Below are 18,995 nucleotides of genomic sequence, written 5' to 3'. Positions count from 1 at the left end.
GTAGTTCAGCAGTTGTTGACTTTATGAAGCCTTAACCTTCATTGAGAGATTCAAAGACTTAAGCTGATGGGATGGAAAAATGAGAGCAGTGTGTCAGCCCTCCTCTGCCTACTATCAGCCCAGCTGTGTCCCCAACAGAACTCCTACAAGGAATAGAATCTTTATTGAATACCAAAACTGTCCCTTCCTAAATCTGATCCTGTTTGAATTAATGATACTACCATCCTACCAGCCAGCCACCATAGCTCTGAATTACTTTGGACACTTCCCTACCACATGGCAGTTGCTGATCGTGTAATCTCTGCCCTCTCCTTTGCTCCTGCCACCAGTACCCTGGTTCAGGCCTCATCACCTTTAACTGAGAGGATGGTAGGCACCATCCATCTGATCTTCCCAGTAAGTCCTGCCTTTTCCAATCCCTTCTATCCATAGGTAACTAGTATGATTCTGATTGGAGCACAGTTGATCATGTATCTTATTCTCTAATTTGTTAGTTAAAAAACCTATGATTCTCCATCTCCTATGGATTAAAGTTCAGATTTCTCAGACATTCAAGGACCTGCAGTGATGAGACCCCAGCCTTCATTCCACCCTCATGCCCCAGTCCTCTCCTGTGTTGACTACTTACCTCTATAACTGAGCTCTGTGTTCTGCTCTCTGTTATTTCCTGTGTTGAAAAACCCCTTCATTTTCTGACAAAAGGCAATATAGTGCAATGGTTAAGAATATGAGTTCAAGCACAAATGTGTTTGACACATAGTTTTTGCCACTCTGTACACTTGGGCTATTTACCTAAAACTCTGTGCCACAGTTTTAGCGTTTCTAAAATGGACATAATAGTAGCTAATTCATTGGGTTGTTATGAAGAAGCGGATAATATAAATGACTTCAGCTAGGCATCACCCCTACCTTTTTCAAGGCATTTACTATTCTGCTGCAGTTATATGTGTTCATGTCATGTCTTAACTCTCTCTGGACTAAGTTTTTTAAGGATCCTTGACAATTGTCTTTGTATCTCTTACCACTCAGTGCCTTGAACAGAATGCTGCTGCTGCTGCTGCTGCTGCTGCTAAGTCGCTTCAGTCGTGTCCGACTCTGCGACCCCATAGACGGCAGCCCACCAGGCTCCCCCGTCCCTGGGATTATCCAGGCAAGAACACTGGAGTGGGTTGCCATTACCTTCTCCAATGCATGAAAGTGAAAAGTGAAAGTGAAGTCGCTCAGTCGTGCCCGACTCTTAGCGACCCCAGGGACTACAGCCTACCAGGCTTCTCCGTCCATGGGATTTTCCAGGCAAGAGTACTGGAGTGGGGTGCCATTGCCTTCTCCGTGAACAGAATGAGAATTTATTAAAAGCCTTGGTGAAGTGTGAGTTAATCTGGGGCTACACAGGGTACACCAGTAATACAGTTCCACTCAGTTGAGGACGGGGAGGGTGGAAGGTAAGTACAGGACTAAGTATTACGTGCCTGCCGTGAGCTTGGCACTGGGAATTCAGCAGTGAAGGAGGCCCAGACTAAAGTTCAAGGTGCCTCTAACCTAGAAAGGGATAGGATTTTGAGCTATGTGCTCAAAGGAGGTGAATTATGAGGACAAAGGTGGTGCTGAAGGGCCCTGGGGAGTTGGGCGGGATAAGATGATGGTTAAGTTTGATCAGAAAATTTAACAGCCTTGGTAGTCCAGTGGAATCCACCTTGCAATGCAAAGAACTTGGGTTCGATCCCTGGTTGGGAAACTTAAGATCCCACACCGCAACTGCAGAGTCCGTGCACCACAAGGAAAGATGCCAGATGATGCAACTAAGACCCAATGTAGCCAAATAAATAAAATATTTTAAAAGAAAATATGAGCAAAAGCAATGTGACTATGTTCTTTACCCCAGCAGATCTCTTAAATTTCCTTCCTGACAACCTGCTTTTTTGGGAAGACAATGCAGTGCCAGTAAGACTTGCTTGGCACTCCTCTTCCTCTGAACATCCGTTAAAAAATGCCCTTTCTGCTCAAAACTATTCCTTTTCTTTCCTCTGTGGGAGCCTGCATTTGCATCCTCCAGTCCTCAGTGCCTGCTATTATTCAGTCTGTCAGCAATGCCTACGGTATGATGGGCTCTTGGCTAGGTCCTGGGGCACCAGAAAGGACCCTCATTCTCAAGGGACCCGTGAACAAAATCCAGTGAACAGACCATGACAAAGCAGTGTGATCAGTGCCGCACCCCTGTGTGTGAACCCCAGAGTGCCAGCCCGAGGAATTGAGAGTGGCATCTCCTAGGCAATGACCCCACTAGAATCAAGTCTTACTGATTGGACAAGAGCTCTGTCACCCAAGGAGTTAGACCTGCCTTCAACTGAACAGCTGGTGCAAATCTCCAAGCCTGTGAGCCAGAACACCCTGGGATGACTCCACTTTATCCCCATCTCCTCCCTTCAGCCAGGATCCATTCACCACCCCTCCCCCAGCACTGGCTACATTGCTGCACCACATTAAGACTTGGCCCCAGATGGAGGATGAGCGAGGAAGCTGTTGTGCCAATATGACTGACTGAAGCTGCCAAAGGTCCTAGAAGGAGGAAGTGGATAAGTGCCTTATTCTTTTAAGGATACAGCAGCCTCAGGTCTTATCAGGGGCCAGGAGCTTCCTCGCTCCTTCCCCCACTTCTGACCAAGTCACAGTGTGCCTTGGCAGTGCAGGGAACTGTGTGGGGGGAGGAGGACCTGTAGAACTGGGCTAGAGTGGAGGCGTGTTGCACTATCCCAAGCAGGAAGCAGTGGTGGTTTAGACTAGCATGGTGGTAGAAGAAATGGAATGAAGATTCAAGAGACATTGTTGAAGAGCAGAACCAGCAGGACTTGATAAAATACGTTCAAGAAAAGGGAAGAATTGGCTTTCAGCCATAAGCATCCACCCCCAGGGTAGACTTACCCTCTTCCCAACAACCCTAGAAACCATATGGCCCAGGACTCTGCCTACTAGTCAGCAAGTAGGTTTCAGCTTGATAAGAAAAGACTTCCTGCGGTGGAACTGAAAGGGGAAGCTGCTAACCCATTACTGCCTAGGAGGCTGTGGGAGAAGGAAGATGGCCAGAGCTCTGTGTCTACTTCGTGCCCTCTGGCTTCTGGAGTGGGTGCAGCTGCTCTTGGGACCTGGTGCTGTGCCTCCAACCTGGGCCTTGAACCTGGATTCAGTGCAGCTCACCATCTACACAGGCCCTAATGGCAGCCACTTTGGGTTTTCACTGGACTTCTACAAGAACAGCAATAGGAGGTGAGCCCTGGGAAACTCCCCCACCATCACTGCTTCTGTGGGTCTTGAGTTCCCCATTTGTGATAGAGGTTGAGCAAACTGATTTCCAGGGTCTATTTGGGCTGAGTTCTTGTTAGGAATACCAGGGTGTCAGCAAGAGGCACCAGTGGGGAGCTGAGCAGAGCAAAGACAAAGGGGAGACCGATGTTGATGCCTTATTTTTTCCTCAAGGGTCAGTTTTATGACCCACTCCACCCTCATCCCCTTGAAATACAGAAAGGAGCACATGTCTTAAGTTGACCTGCAGAACTGTGAAATTGTCTGTCTACTCCCACTTTGCTTTCTATTCCAATCCCCTCAACCCAGCAAAACGATTGATATTTGAAAAGAAGCAATAGAGCATTATTGGTTGGGATTCATCAGGCTGCAAATTCAGACTGCTAAAATTAGAGTCCTGGCTCTTTCTCTCTATAGCAACAACCCTGAGCTAGTTCCTTATTGAGATGGACACCAAGGTCCAGCTTCAGAGCATAACAATAGCAGATGAACTTTAAGTGTCAGCACCTTGGGGAGTTGCTTCTGCTGAAGAGGGCCACCTCCCTCAAAGCTCCCCCACTTCCAAATGTGGCCCAGGAACAATGACCAGTCAATGAGGAGTGTGGAGGGAGGGGAGAGGTTAACGGTCTGACTCTTTCAACTCCAGACAGTTCTGAGGGTCTTTCTCCCTCCAAAGTTCCCAGGACATTGACCCATGGCTGTTAATCAGTCCGAATCTCAACTCAATGTCCCCTGCCTGCTCCTGCTTCTTTCTCCTCCTTTTCATAGATACTGGTCTCATGGGCACTACTTAGTAAACATCCTGCAAACTAAAAAGAAAAACAAATTACAGCATTTTTGGAGCCCTCGTTATGTATTATTTGGCTGGCACTGGCATAAATGTTTTTCATGTGTTTATTTCATTTACTTCTGACAGCATTGATTGGTATTGTCCACCTTTTATATACAGTAGAGCTGTCATTTGAACCTAGATCTACTAGAGTCCTTAGAAATGTCAGCACCCCACCACCCACTTTACGGGTGCCCACTAGCTTAATATTTCCTGATTAAAACTGGTTCTCAGAAAGAGATCTGATGACAGTTTAGACAGGAACACGGTGCATGTAAACCCTTGGCTTTTCGTGGCAAGTGTTGGGGAATGTAGACGGTGTACAGAGTTTAGGAGATCTCTTTTAGCAAGGCTGTCAAACCCCTCGTGTTCAAATCGAACCTAATGGTTATATTCTGTTTCATCCTTAATTTCCTCGGTTACTGATGGGTATGTGACTTTCCTCGCTGGGAGTCAGTTTCAGTGGCCATAAAATGAAAAGATTGGCTTCTGTGGTCTGTGTCGTCTCACTGAGAAAAGATCCAGTGACCCTCAAGGCACACCGCCCTTCCGAGGAGTGCTCCCGGCACAGGCACTGGGGCACGGGGTACCCCAGAATCCACGGAGCTCTCACCCAGCTTTCTTATGCAGTGTGTCCATCGTGGTGGGCGCCCCACGGACCCTGGGCCGCAGCGAGGAGGAGACCGGCGGCGTTTTCCTGTGCCCCTGGAAGGCCGAGGGTGGCCAGTGCATCTCGCTGCCCTTCAACCTCTGTGAGTCTCGCACAAGAAGAGAAAGGGAGGGGATACAAGGAGCGCGGACAGCCGGGCTTCAGCACCCTACTCTCTTCTTGTGCCCTCCAGATGATGAAACGCAAAGCATAGGCACCCAAACTTTCCAAACCTTCAAGGCCGGGCAAGGACTCGGGGCGTCGGTCGTTAGTTGGAGAGACAGCATTGTGGTGGGCGCTACCGGACCGGGATCAGGGAGCAGACGGAGGGCGGGGACACGTGGAGGGAGGAACCCGAGTCCCGCCCCTTCCCCACTCTCCTCTGGCTCTGCTTCAGGCCTGCGCCCCCTGGCAGCACTGGAACGTCCTAGATAGGAACGAGGAGGAGGCTCAGAAGACCCCCGTAGGTGGCTGCTTCGTGGCTCAGCTCCAAAACGGCGACCGCACAGAGTACTCGCCCTGCCGGGCCAACAAAATGAGCCAGTTTTACGAGAGAAATCATTTCAGTGAGCTCCTCTCTCCGTTTCGGCTCCGCCCACTCGCGGCCGTTATCCACTAGCCCCGCCCTTCACCCGATCATTCCCAAATCCTGCTTGCAGTCTGGGGTCTCCCAGATAGCCTAGTTCCTGACTCCACCCCCATATCCTGCCCACTGGATGTTGATAGTAGACCACGCCTCCGTATTACCCTGTGGCCCCGCCCCCGTTTGACTCCGCCTCCCGGCCCGGCGCCACTCGTCAGAGCAGGCTTCTTCGCTGACCCTTTCTTTTTGCCTTCTCTAGGAGAGGACAGGCGTTACTGCGAAGCCGGCTTCAGCTCGGTAGTCACTCAGGCGAGTAGGGAGCATAAACGGCGTGGGGGTTGCCCCCCAAACAGGGCCCTCTCTCACCTTCAGAGCTTCTATTTCAGGCTGGGGAGCTGGTGCTTGGGGCTCCTGGCGGCTACTATTTCGTAGGTACGTGCCCATCCGTACACCTCCCTCCCTTCTCTCGACCCGGGCACACTCCAGGCTCCTGGACGCCCATACTAACTGTCCCACGCGCCCTAGGTCTCTTGGCGCGGGCTCCAATCGCCGATATCATCTCGAGTTACCGCCCAGGCAACCTTTTGTGGCACGTGCGCACCCAGTTCACCTACGACCACAGTCACTTACAATACTACGACGGCTACCGGGGTAACGTGGCACTTCCCATCGAGGCTTCCCAGCACTCAAGCGTCACCGCCAGCCCTGTCCTACCCCTGTAGGAACGCCCCATTGTCAACTCTGGCTGGCCAGCCCCAGCACTAAGGCGCCCCCACTCTGCTCAGGCAGCTCCCTCTCCCTACCCTCTGCAGACAGCCCAGCTCCCAAAGGCGAGCATGTCGACTTCTCGAGCTGAATTCGCTTCGCGGCCTCGGGCAGGTCTTGACCTCTCGGTGGCCTCGATTTCCCCGTCTCCGCAATGCAGAGTTTGAACTGGGTGGTCTCTGAGTCCCCTCCGTTCTCACTCGGGCCCCTTCCCTGCTTCACCCTCCCTGAAGGACTAATTCTCACTGTGCCTTCAGGGTACTCGGTGGCCGTGGGCGACTTCGACGGAAATCCCAACACTACAGGCAAGAAATTCACTTAGGGGTGGGGTTTGGGGAGTCCCGCCCGGAAAGGAGCACTTCCAAGACCGGCATCTCCCTGGGATGCGGAACGGCGGGCAGGAGGCAGGTGGGGGTTCCAGAGACCTCACTTTCTGGTCCCGACTCTCCCCAGAGTATGTCTTCGGTGCCCCCACCTGGAGTTGGACCCTGGGAGCGGTGAGTGCCGTCTGTCCTCCCCTCACTCATTTCACTCTTCAGCCTGAACCGTGCCCGCCCCCGCCTCCAAACTTCCTGCCCTGTGACATGCTCCTGTACGTTTTCTGAGCAGGTGGAAATTTTGGACTCGTACCACCAGATGCTGCACCGGCTGCATGGAGAGCAGGTGAGGATCAGGTGGGGGTGGCCAAGGCAAGGGAATTGAGACCCTGGAATATTCCACGAGACAGGGTGGGATCAAAGTGTGAGTATGAGGACAGAAATTAAGGTGTGCCCCATTTCCTGCAGATGGCTTCATATTTTGGGCACTCAGTGGCCGTCACGGATGTCAATGGGGATGGGTGAGAAGCCAGGCGCCCCCACTCCTACCCACTTGGGTCCCAAATTACCAGAGGTGTTGACTGCCCTTGGTCTCCAGTCTCTTCCTTTCCCAGCCCTCACTCACACCGTGACCACTGAGGGGAGCAGGAGGGCAAGGATGGGTAAGCCTGGGCTCAGGCCCACAGCATCCCTCTAGCCCATCCCCACATAACCACCCGTTGGGCCTGCAGGAGGCATGACCTCTTGGTGGGTGCACCACTGTACATGGAGAGCCGTGCTGACCGCAAGCTGGCCGAGGTGGGGCGTGTGTACTTGTTCCTGCAGACTCGAGGCGCCCGAATGCTGGGGGCCCCCAACCTCCTGCTGACTGGCACACAGCTCTATGGGCGATTTGGCTCAGCCATTGCACCTCTGGGCGACCTCAACCGGGATGGCTACAACGGTAAGGGAAGAGAGAAGGGGTTTATTTAGCCATGACAAAGATCAGAAGGGATTTATTTAGACATGACAAAGATGGTGGATTTGACCTGAGGGCAGGGGGAGCCAGGAAGGGCTTTGAGCAGGAGAGAGTTAAAGGAGACCAGTTGGGATTTGTTTGCATTAGTCCAGGCAAGAGATGGTGACCACTGGGATGTGGGCTTTGGCAACAGAGTTAGAGATGAGGGTGATTTCTAGATAGTTATTACTTAGATTATTAGAACTTGATGGGTGACTGGAGGTGGGGCTAAGAGAGAGGAATTGGGTGAGTGGTGGTGCCCTTCACTGCCTGAAACTCAAGTCTTGCCACAGGCCTGAAGAGAGATCAGCAGTTCAGCTCTGCTCTCATTTGGTCTTTTTCTTTTTTTGGCCATGCCACACAACTTGCAGGATCTTAGCTGCCCAATCAGGGATCGAACCCCATACCCCTGGCAGTGAAAGTACGGAGTCCTAACCAGTGGACCGCCAGGGAATTCCCTGGACTTGTTTGATCATGAAAGGCTTGGGAGCCTTAGGCAGACATATCCAGAGAACAGTTGCGTGTGACTTCCTCCATTTCCAGCAGAGAGGTCTGAATGGGAGATAGGGGCTTGGGGAGGGTCGATGAGGTCCTGGGAGCTTGCACAGTGGGAAGAGGCCCAGAAGAGAGCCCTGGGGAGCAAGAGCACTTAGGGGACTCCCAGAGAAAGTAGATCTAGAAAGGAGACAGAGGGATGTTCAGAGGGATAGGAGGGAAACTAGGAGATCTGATGGCCCAGAATTCAAAGGAAGAGTGCTGGAAGCAGAAGGAAGCTGGGTCAGTGGCTCCAGATGCTGCTGAAAGATAGAATTAGATGGGGCTGGAGAAGTAAGTATTCCTGGGCTTTAGCAAGAAGGAAGTCATTGGTGACAGTGACAAGAACCAATTCAGGGCTAGTATGGTACAAAGTATGAATGAAGGTGAAGATTTGATGGCAGCCAAAGTAGACTGCTCTTTCTACCAGTTTGTGAAAGGAGAAAAAGAAAAGTGATTACTGAAAGGAGATGAGGCTCAAGGGAAGGCTATTTTAATTGTAAAGACTATGGAGTAGGTGGAATGTGGAGGAAAATGATCTTGTGGGGAAACAGGGGCAGGGAGTGAGCTGGAGGTGGGTCCCTGCAGTGCCTGAGAGATGCAGGGCTGGAATGCTCAGTCTAGTGGCAGGTGCAGGAGGGACACTATTTCTAGGGTCAAGAAGGGAGAAGAGCAAAAAGCACAACAGTTTGGTTGCTTCTGTTTGAGAAGGAAGTGAGAGGCGGGGAACTTGATTGAATGGAGAAAGTTTGAAATAGGTGCTGAGCAGAAAACCCCGAGGGACAGCTAGGCATACACGGAAGCCCCTAGTGATGGCTGGAGGTCAGGAATTCATGGTGCCCAATGTGGTAGGGTCTGGCCAGGACTGGCAATGGGGCGGGATGACTGAGGATATGGTGAGGGTAATTGAATGTTTAGAAAATATCTGGAGAGATGGGGAAGCCAAAGATCAGGTGACTGGACGAGACTGTGTTCTGAGTCTATCAGAAAAGTCAGTAGATCTTTAGAAGAAAAAAAACTGCACAGAAAACATACCATGAAGTCAGAAGGCAAGGGAAAGACAGTTACAACATATATATCAAAGATCTTAATTGCCATCACATGCAAAGAATTCTTATAGATTAATAAGATTATTAATGATTGTTATTAATGATGATTACATTTTCAAGAGTGGTCATTAAAGTTATTAGTGATGACAACCCCATGGTGTGACCCTGGGTTTACATGGTGGAAGTGGAATGCCTCAGCTGAAGTGGGGGCAAATATTTAGCAGGTCTTGGTTACTTAATCTTCTGGGACTCTATTTTCTCCTTTAAAATGGGAATAATAATGCCTAGTTTTCAGGATTAAAAGAAATCAGGACAATATATTGTCCTCAATAGATAGTGAGGGCTGTTAGACTGTTTTTACAATAATCTGACTTGATGGGTCTTCCTCCCATCCAATTGTAAACTCCTGGAGAGTGGGGCAGATGCCTCCTTGACCTCCACATTCCTCTCCTGGTTCCCTGGGGTCTGCCTAGAGAAGGAGCTCAGGAAAATGTTACAGGGCCTGGAGAGACTGGATAACAGATAGCTACTCCCTTTCTGTTGTTCTTTCCAGATGTTGCAGTAGCTGCCCCCTACGGGGGTCCCAGCGGTCAAGGCCAAGTGTTGGTGTACTTGGGTCAGAGTGAGGGGCTTAACCCATCCCCCTCGCAAGTCCTGGATAGCCCCTTCCCCACAGGCTCTGGCTTTGGCTTCTCCCTTCGAGGTGCCACAGATATCGATGACAACGGATACCCAGGTGCCCCTGGACTGCCTCCAACTAGACAGGAAGGGCCCGTGGGCATTAGCTGGAGATACTAAGATACACAGCAAGGGGCTTGAACCTGACCTGGTGCCCACTGAGAACTCTGTGGGTTGGGGGGCCAGATCAAACCTCCTATGGGGGGAGGTAGTGTGGGAAACCCCTGAGAAAATGAGACAAAGACCCCATAACTCTCTAATTAACGATTCTGACACCTCCCCTCCTTCCCACAATGTCTGTAGACCTGCTTGTGGGAGCTTACGGGGCCAGCAAGGTTGTGGTATACAGGTGAGCGCTGGCTCCAGGGGTGGGATGGGGAAGAACCCACCCCATCAGAGACTAGGTCAGGAGGGGCCACCAAGGCAAGCCTCCCAATTCCCACCAGGGCTCAGCCAGTGGTGATGGTCACTGTCCAGCTGATGGTGCAAGATTCATTGAACCCTGCCGTGAAGACTTGTGTCCTGTCCCAGACCAAGACCCCAGTGAGCTGGTGAGGAAACAGAGGGTGTGGGTCGGGCAGGATCTGGGACCTCAGCCGGGCGACCCTAGCCCCTGAGCCCCATTCATCTCTCTGCAGCTTTAACATCCAGATGTGTGTGGGAGCCACTGGGCACAACATTCCCGAGAAGCTGCGTGAGTAGCACCCTGGGGACAGGAGGCAGGTGGGCCTGAGCTCCGCAGTAGGCTGGCCTGGGAGACTGACGTACCCCACTTGCCTGGGCCAGACCTGAAGGCTGAGCTGCAGCTGGACCGGCAGAAGCCCCGCCAGGGCCGGCGGGTCCTACTGCTGGACTCTCAGCAGGCGGGCACCATCCTGGACCTGGAGCTGAGAGGCAGACACAACCCCATCTGCTCCACTGCCACGGCTTTCCTCCGAGTATGCCCAAGCTGGGGGTGGGCAGGGCTGGGTGTGCAGAGCCTGTTACTCCAGCCCCAGGGCATGGGGCCAGGTGCTGCAGGGGTGGTCAACGGGACACACAGGGTAGGTAGGGTATGTGGTAGCAAGATGGCCCGTCTCTTGCCCCCTTCCCTAGGATGAGGCCGACTTCCGGGACAAGCTAAGCCCTATCGTGCTCAGCTTTAGTGTGTCCCTGCCGCCGGAGAAGGATGGAGGAGCCCCTGCTCTCGTGCTGCATGGAGACACCCACATCCAGGAACAGGTAGAGGTGGGCAGGTGCAGGCAGGGGAGGGGGAGGACCCCTGCAAGATTGTCAAGGTTTGGGTTATTGTCCATGCTGCTGCTGCTGTTGCTAAGCCACTTCCAAATAGACATCCAAACCTGGATGTCACCTCTAATCTCTGGTGTTACTCTAAACCCTAATGAAAACTGCCAAATCTCAATACCCCCAAACCCTCATATAAACCTCAGATGTTGACATCACCTCTAAACTCTCATTTAAACCCTGATGTCTACTCACTCATCTCCCACCTGAGAGCTTCCACTTCTCCACGCTTTTGTTTAAGAGCTGTGATTTCTTTTTTTCCTTAATTTGGAAGAGGAATATTTGCTGATGGTATCCAATTCAAGAACTGAGTTATAAAATCTGGAAATACATATTAACAGGAAACATTGTTAACGTTTGATGGATTTCCTTGCAGAATCAAAGCCCTGACATCATCCCAAACCCTGAGGCAAACTCCAAAGCTCTGATATCATCACCAACCTTTTCTGCTCAAACCTTCTAATTCCCCAAACCCCACTGTGACCCTCAAACCTACCCTCCCACATGACATGTTCCCTCTAGACCCGCATCATTCTGGACTGTGGGGATGATGACCTGTGTGTGCCGCAGCTGCAGCTCACTGCCAGCATGTGAGAAGATCACCCACTGCACCCCCACACCGCCCACTGCCCCCCAACACCACCCACTGCCCCCCCACCCCTCCCTGTCTACCCTGACGACAGCCCCTCCTCACTTGGATCCTGAAACTCTGGCCTCAGCCCACCTCCTCATCCCAGACCCTGGGCTTGGACCCAGCCTCCTTGGCTTTACTCCCTTCTCAACCACCACAGGAAGGGCTCCCCACTCCTAATTGGAGCAGACAACGTGCTAGAGCTGCGAATGGATGCAACCAATGAGGGTGAGGGAGCCTATGAGGCCGAGCTGGCTGTGTTCCTGCCTCCTGGTGCCCACTACATGCGGGCTGTCAGCAACATGGAGGTGAGCCCCCACCTGGGCGTCCATGGGGACCTGGGAAGTGTGGGAGCCTTGATTCTCATCTCCCACCTGGAGTTCCCGTTTCTCTATGCTTTCCTTCAAGAGCTCCAATTTTTCCCTCCTCTAATTTGGAAGAGGAATATTTGCTAATGGCATACAATTCACAAACTCAATTATAGAATCAGGAAATAACTGTTAACAGGAGCCACCGTTTAGATTTGGTTTTGGATTTCCATTAAATTTCTGCTGTTAAATTTGGATTTCCTTGCGTTCTTTTTTCTCGACATGGATACTTAAACAGGTGTATATTTATTTTTTATTTTACTGATGCAGTTTATAACAATGGAGTTACCCTCCATGTGATGTTTTGTGGTTTTCATTTTTTAAAAATCATTAAAAAAGAATAGTAATACATACAGTAATATACAGTAATGTGTAAACAGGAATGTGACAGTCCTTGAATTCCACCTCCCCTTGAAACCCTCCATCCCACCCTGGGATCCTCCCGACCCTGACTTTCCAAGGGAGGTTAAATATATAAGGGATGCTGTGTAACCATCTTCTTTCTCGGAACTGCTTCTCTGAAGGGGTTTGAAAGACTCATCTGTAACCAGAAGAAGGAGAATGAGACCAAGGTGGTGCTGTGTGAACTGGGCAACCCCATGAAGAGTAACGCCCAGGTGAGGCCACTCAGGCCTGGGTGCTGGGTCTCCTCTACCAGGGGTTCATAGACAGCTGGGTTTCGGGGGCTGGGTTTGAAGTCAGATGGCTCCAGACTGGAATCCTTGTACTCTCACTCCCTGCCTGTGTAGTCTTGGGTGGGTGATTCCCTCTCTGAGTGGTCTTCAGGACGAGGACTGGAGGCCACATTCAGAGTGGGCGTCTGGACAGTGACTCTGGCCCTCCCCATGTCTCAGATAGAAGTCACGATGTGGGTGAGCGTGGGGAAGCTGGAAGAGGCTGGGGAGCAGGTGTCCTTCCTGCTGCAGATCAGGAGGTATACTAGACTGGGGGGCACTCCCTTCCCCCGTCTAATCCCCACACAGAGACCCTCAGTTGCCTGCCACACAGAAGGGTTCTCTGGGAGGTATGCTCTTTAGACTCCCCTGTTTCCTTTCTTCCTCAGAGACTGGTTTGAGTTTTGGAGCCCCAGAGGAACTAACTTTAGTGTGGTGCGCTGTTTGTGGAGTTAGCTCTTCCTGAGCCCTCTGCTATTCTGCCCTCCCTCCCCTGACCCCGCCCCAAGAGTCCTAATGTCCACTGGGCTCGTGTCCCTGATCTGTTTCTCCTCGGCCTCCTTCCTACAGCAAGAACAGCCAGAATCCAAATAGTGAGATGGTGGAGCTGGATGTGCCAGTCCGGGCAGTGGCCCACGTGGAGTTGAGAGGGTGAGAGGCCAGGGAAACAAAAGGGAGTTGAGAGGCACAGCCCTGAGGCTCAGGGGGTCCTGGGCAAACCTCCACAGGCAAGTCAGGTGATCAGGCTCACGCTGGGGGTCTCGGGCCTCTGCAGGAATTCCTTTCCAGCCTCCCTGGTGGTGGCTGGGGAAGAAGGCAATGGGCAGAACAGCTCTGACAGCTGGAGCCCCAAAGTGGAGCACACCTACGAGGTAGGAAGGAGGCTCTGGGCCCCAGGCTGGGGTAGGAGGGTCCCAGAAGCTGGTTTTGGTGCTAAGCCTCCTAACATTCTGCCACCACCACCCTGGCAGCTCCACAACAATGGCCCTGGTACTGTAAATGGTCTCCGCCTCAACCTCTACCTCCCCAGCCAGTCCCAGCCCTCAGACCTGCTCTACATCCTGGATATTCATCCGCAGGGAGGCCTTCAGTGCGCCTCAGAGCCCTCTCCCAATCCCCTCCAGGTGAGAGCCTGCGTGAATCCCTAGCCATCAACCAGGGCCCTTGTGGGAGGGCTGGCAGGTGGGCAGAGCGTGAGACCTGAGGGCCTCTTTGCCTCCTCAGCTGGAATGGAGGCTACCCACCCCCAGCCCTTCCCCAGCCCATCACAAGCGGGATCGCAGACAGGCGGTCATGCTGGAGGAGAAGCAGCCCTCAAGGCTCCAAGATCCAATCTTGGTGGTGAGCAGGCTCTGTGGTCTCCAGCTGGGGCCACCCTGGGGCCCAGAGGCAGAGGGGATGGGAGGCAGAGGAGAGAGGGGTGTGGTGGGGACCTCGTATGGGTCACCTTGGTCTCACAGGGAACCTGCAGGTGAATATGAAGGATTGTGCGCGTCTTGTGTCTGGGGTGGGGTGGGGTGGGGGACACTTGTATATTTCAAGGTATCCAGTACATTAAAGAAAATAAATAAATGCCAAAGCAGGGTTACAATAAGGCTTAGTACTGAACGCTATACGATTGACCCACTTCTTCCTGCCCTTTCCCTGTATCTCTGGGACAGTGTGAGCAATCCCATTCAAAGATAACGTCCCAAGCTTGAATCTGAGGCCCTTCCCGACAGGGAGGCCTGGCCCAAGCTCTTCGACCCTAAGCCCCCTCTGACTTGGGTCCTGTGATGGGGGTGATGATGGATCAGTAGGGGCTGGGGACCCTCAGAGCTGCGACTCGTCCCCTCAGAGCTGCGACTCGGCGCCCTGTACTGTGGTGCAGTGTGAGCTGCAGGAGATGGCGCGCGGGCAGCGGGTCATGGTCACGGTGCTGGCCTTCCTGTCACTGCCCATCCTCCAAGAGGTGAACCCGGACGCGGGTGGGCGGGGCCTTCTAGAGGCGGGGCCTGAGGTACTTGGGGAGGAGGCGGGGCTTTAGGGGCGGGGAGAGAGTGAGAGCTGGGTTTAATTTGGAGCTGATAGAATTAGGCCCGGGCGGATCTCCCTACAGCGGAGTCCGAGGCCGGGACTCTTGCAAGCAGCAGGCCTCGTGTAAACACCTTTCACCTCCACCCCATACAGAGGCCCCTGGATCAGTTTGTGCTGCAGTCGCACGCTTGGTTCAACGTCTCCTCCTTTCCCTACTCCGTGCCTGCCCTCAGCCTGCCCAGCGGGGAAGCTCAGGTGGGTGTGGAATGGTGGTGGCAGAAAGGGTCCCGCGGGTCTCCCATTGGTCTTCCCCTGAGTCCCTGCCCAGCCGGGACTGCCCGGATCTGAGAGGTGGGACAAGTAGGTGACTTGGCCGCAGGTCACCGGCTCGCAAGTCTTGAGTCTCTGGGAAAGGCAAGTGTCCCGGTGACTGAGGAGACCCGTGGGTCTCCCCTCAGGTGCAGACGCAGCTGCTTCGGGTCTTGGAGGAGAGAGAGATTCCAATGTGGTGGGTGCTGGTAGGTGTGCTGGGCGGCCTGCTGCTGCTCACATTCCTGATCCTGGCCATGTGGAAGGTGAGGCGTGAAGCAAGGTTGAGGTGGTATTGGGGTGGGGGGTAGAGGAGGTCAGGAGGACAGGCAATCCCACAGGGAGGCAGAGAGAGATGGTGGCCCAAGTAGATGACCCAGGGTCCATCTGATTTCCATATCCACTATTAGAATGTCACCTTCCAGAGGATCTCTTCCAGGGCACAGGTCCCTGGGAGAGGTGGCACCTGAAATCCTAAGGCCTTTAGACCCGTTTCCCCTGAGAGCAGGAGTCCCAGGGACAGAGTCTTGCCTTCTGGAATCCATTGACCCCTGAGAATTTTCACCTCCTCCCTGCTCAGTCCCTCCCCCAGAAGGACCCAGGTCTTCCTGCTCCGATGTGTCCCTGGTGGGTCATTCCCTCCTCTGCCTCTGGAGAACACCTGCACTGTTCTCAAACTCACTCAAGTGTCCAAACCCTAGAAAGCCACAGTGCTTTTAGGGAAAACATACATTAGACTTATAATAATCAAATATATACCATCACATGCTTGAGTCATATAGAGACATAATCAACAGTACTTCAGAAAAGTTCAGGAATGAAAAGCAAAATGTTAAAATTCTTTTGTTTCATGCATTATCTCTAAATGGGAAATGCCTCCACTTGATCATATAGTGGGGATCGTGTTGGTCCAGGGTGAGGACCTCGTGGCTGGCTGGTTTCTAGCATACACTCTCCATTGCTGCTCTGGGGCTGAAAAAATCACCTTTACACCCCATCCCTGGCCCCTGTGCACCCCCCAGGTTGGCTTCTTCAAGCGGAATCGTCCACCCTTAGAAGAAGATGATGAAGAGGAGTGATGAGCCCACACATCTCTGTTCTGGCAGCAAGGCTGGGTGTGATGTTGTGTCCCTTCTCCAATGAGTGCCCCCCCCCCCATCTCTGGTTACCCAAGGCTGGGAGGGTGACATTCTAATAGTGGAGATGGAAATCAGATGGACCCTGAGTCATCTACTTGGGCCAGCATCTCTCTCTGCCTCCTGATGTCCTCTCTCTCCCATCAGAGCTGAGTCACCCCCTCTCCTGCTGCCTAATAAAGAACTTGGAACCCAGCTCCACAGCATGCTGCCTCTTCTAGGGGGTCATAAGAGGAGAGGGGCCCAAGGTGATGTTTGGGCTGAGGAATCTAGGACTGGAAGAAGTGTGAGCAGAGAGGTCTCTGCCAGGGTTAGGGTGCAAATTACTGTCTTTGGGGAGTATCAGGAGCGAGAGAGTGGAACAAGGGAAAAGGGATGGCAGAGCCTCCAAGTGAGACTGGAGGAGAATGGGGTGTCTCAGGGTGGTTGGGTTAGAGGGAGGTTGGGCGCATCAGAAAAGGGAGGCTGAGTCCCTGGTGGGTGAATTTAAACAATATTTTTTTCCATGATTTTGGAGGAAATAAACCCCAAGATGAGTTGAGAGTTGAGGTAATATGCTGTCTCCGCTCTCATAAAAGAAGGTCCTTAAAGCTGTATTCAGGGATTTCCTTGGTGGTCAGTGGTTAAGACTCACTTTCCAATTCAGGGCGTGTGGGTTCGATTTCTGATGGGGTCAAAAAATCAGAACATAAAACAGAAGCAATGTTGTAACAAAGTCTATAAAGAGAAAAAAATAGTCCATATAAAAATGTTTTGTAAGATTTATTTATTATTTTATTTTTATTTTTGGCTGCTCTGGGTCTTCCTTGCTACACCTGGGCTTTCTCTAGTTGCCGGGAGCCAGGACTACTTTTCCTTGCAGTGAGCTGGGCTTCAGTAGTTGTGGCACACAGGCTTAGTTGCTTCCAGACATGTGGGATCGTCCCTGACCAGGGATGGATTCTATGTCCCCTGCACTGGCAGAGGAATTCTTAATCACTAGAACACCAGGGAAGCCACGCCCCCAAAAAATCTTAAAAAAAAAAGATGTTCAGAGTGAGAAGGGGCAGAGGGAGGCTGAGTAAGCCCTCAGTCTGAGGAAGGCAGAGTTTCAGCGGGGACAGAAGAGCAGGCATTGCTCTCTGGCTACCCTGCTGCTTGTTATTCCTTCTTCTCCATTAAGGGGAGGGGTCTAAAGTTTGGAATGAGGGCACAGACAGGGAGCTTGCAGGAGAGCTGGGAGTGGAACACAGCTGTCCCACGGTGGAGGCTGGAGCCAGTGAGTAGCAGTGGGGGGGAGGGGGGTCCTCCTGGAGTCCTGAGACATGTGTTGGTTCATGAGTTCAGTAAATATTTATGGAGCAGCTACCATGTGCCTAGGCCTGTTCCAGTGCTAGGATGGAGCAAGGGATGAAACAAAGTCCCTGAGCTCATGGAACTTACATTCAACCAGGAGGAAAGAACGAACAAACTAATGTATGATCGGTGGGAGTCAAAATAAAGATAAGGAGACAGTGATCGAATAATTGGTGCTGGGAGAGGGCTGACATTTTAGGGAAAGTGGTCAGGGGAAGCCCCTGTGATGAAATGAGCAGAGATTCAGGGATCAGATCTGATAGAGTACCTGAAGAATGATGGACGAAGGTTCATGACATTGTACAGAAGGCAGTGATCAACCAGTCCCAAGAAAAAGAAATGCAAAAAGGCAAAATGGTTGTCTGAGGAGGCCTTACAAATAGCTGAAAGAAGAAGAGAAGCTAAAGGCAAAGGAGAAAAGGAAATATATACCCATTTGAATTCAGAGTTCCAAAGCATAGCGAGGAGAGATAAGAAAGCAATCCTCAGTTATCAATGCAAAGAAATAGAGGAAAACAATAGAATGGGTAAGACTAGAGATCTCTTCAAGAAAACTAGAGATGCCAAGGGAACATATTATGCAAAGACAGGTACAATAAAGGACAGAAATGGTATGGACCCAACAGAAGCAGAAGATATTAAGCAGAAGTGGCAAGAATACACTGAAGTGTACAAAAAAAAATCTTCATGAACCAGATAACCACAATGGTATGATCACTCACCTAGAGCCAGACATCCTGGAGTGTGAAGTCAAGTGGGCTTTAGGAAGCATCACTATGAACAAAGCTAGTGGAGGTGATAGAATTCCAGTTGAGCTATTTCAAATCCTAAAAGATGATGCTGTGAAAGTGCTGCACTCAATATGCCAGCAAATTTGGAAAACAGCAGTGGCCACAGGACTGGAAAAGGTCAGTTTTCATCCGAATCCCAAAGAAAGGCAATGCCAAAGAATGTTCAAACTACTGCACAATTGCACTCATCTCACATGCTAGTAAAGTAATGCTCAAAATTCTCCAAGTCAGGCTTCAACAGTACATGAACCATGAACTTCCAGATGTTCAAGCTGGATTTAGAAAAGGCAGAGGAACCAGAGATCAAATTGCCAACATCCACTGGATCATGGAAAAAGCAAGAGAGTTCCAGAAAAACATCTATTTCTGCTTTATTGACTATGCCAAAGCCTTTGGCTGTGTGGATCACAACAAACTGTGGAAAATTCTTAAAAAGATGGGAATACCAGTCTACCTTACATGCCTCCTGAGAAATCTGTATGCAGGTCAAGAAGCAACAATTAGAACTGGACATCGAACAACAGACTGGTTCCAAATTGGGAAAGGAGCATGTCAAAGCTGTATATTGTCACTCTGCTTATTTTACTTATATGCAGAATACATTATGCAAAATACCTGACTGGATGAAGCACAAGCTGGAGTCAAGATGGCTGGCAGAAATATCAATAACCTCAGATATGCAGATGACACCACCCTTATGGCAGAAAGTGAAGAACTAAAGAGCCTTTTGATAAAAGTGAAAGAGGAGAGTGA

At 51.4% G+C, this 18,995-nt stretch overlaps 1 protein-coding gene across 1 annotated transcript; it reads left to right on the top strand.

Annotated features, from left to right (window-relative positions):
• Positions 1-1,301: 1,301 nt before the first annotated feature.
• Positions 1,302-16,311, top strand: ITGA2B (integrin subunit alpha 2b). Its single transcript, XM_069541624.1, has 30 exons — positions 1,302-3,261; positions 4,757-4,878; positions 4,969-5,066; positions 5,173-5,341; positions 5,618-5,667; positions 5,745-5,790; positions 5,884-6,009; positions 6,381-6,428; positions 6,577-6,620; positions 6,733-6,786; positions 6,909-6,961; positions 7,172-7,383; positions 9,574-9,756; positions 10,002-10,047; positions 10,145-10,249; positions 10,337-10,392; positions 10,485-10,636; positions 10,794-10,919; positions 11,505-11,572; positions 11,774-11,921; positions 12,506-12,598; positions 12,836-12,915; positions 13,226-13,306; positions 13,431-13,527; positions 13,627-13,779; positions 13,880-13,996; positions 14,493-14,606; positions 14,825-14,926; positions 15,130-15,246; positions 16,003-16,311. The coding sequence occupies exons 1-30, from the start codon at positions 3,074-3,076 to the stop codon at positions 16,057-16,059; spliced, it is 3,105 nt and encodes a 1,034-aa protein (XP_069397725.1). The 5' UTR covers positions 1,302-3,073; the 3' UTR covers positions 16,060-16,311.
• Positions 16,312-18,995: the final 2,684 nt, after the last annotated feature.

Source organism: Ovis canadensis, chromosome 11 (genome assembly GCF_042477335.2).
Source record: "Ovis canadensis isolate MfBH-ARS-UI-01 breed Bighorn chromosome 11, ARS-UI_OviCan_v2, whole genome shotgun sequence".
NCBI classification, from domain to species: domain Eukaryota; kingdom Metazoa; phylum Chordata; class Mammalia; order Artiodactyla; family Bovidae; genus Ovis; species Ovis canadensis.
The sequence above is the reverse complement of the archived record's forward strand: the minus strand, read 5'-3'. Positions and strand labels throughout refer to the sequence as shown.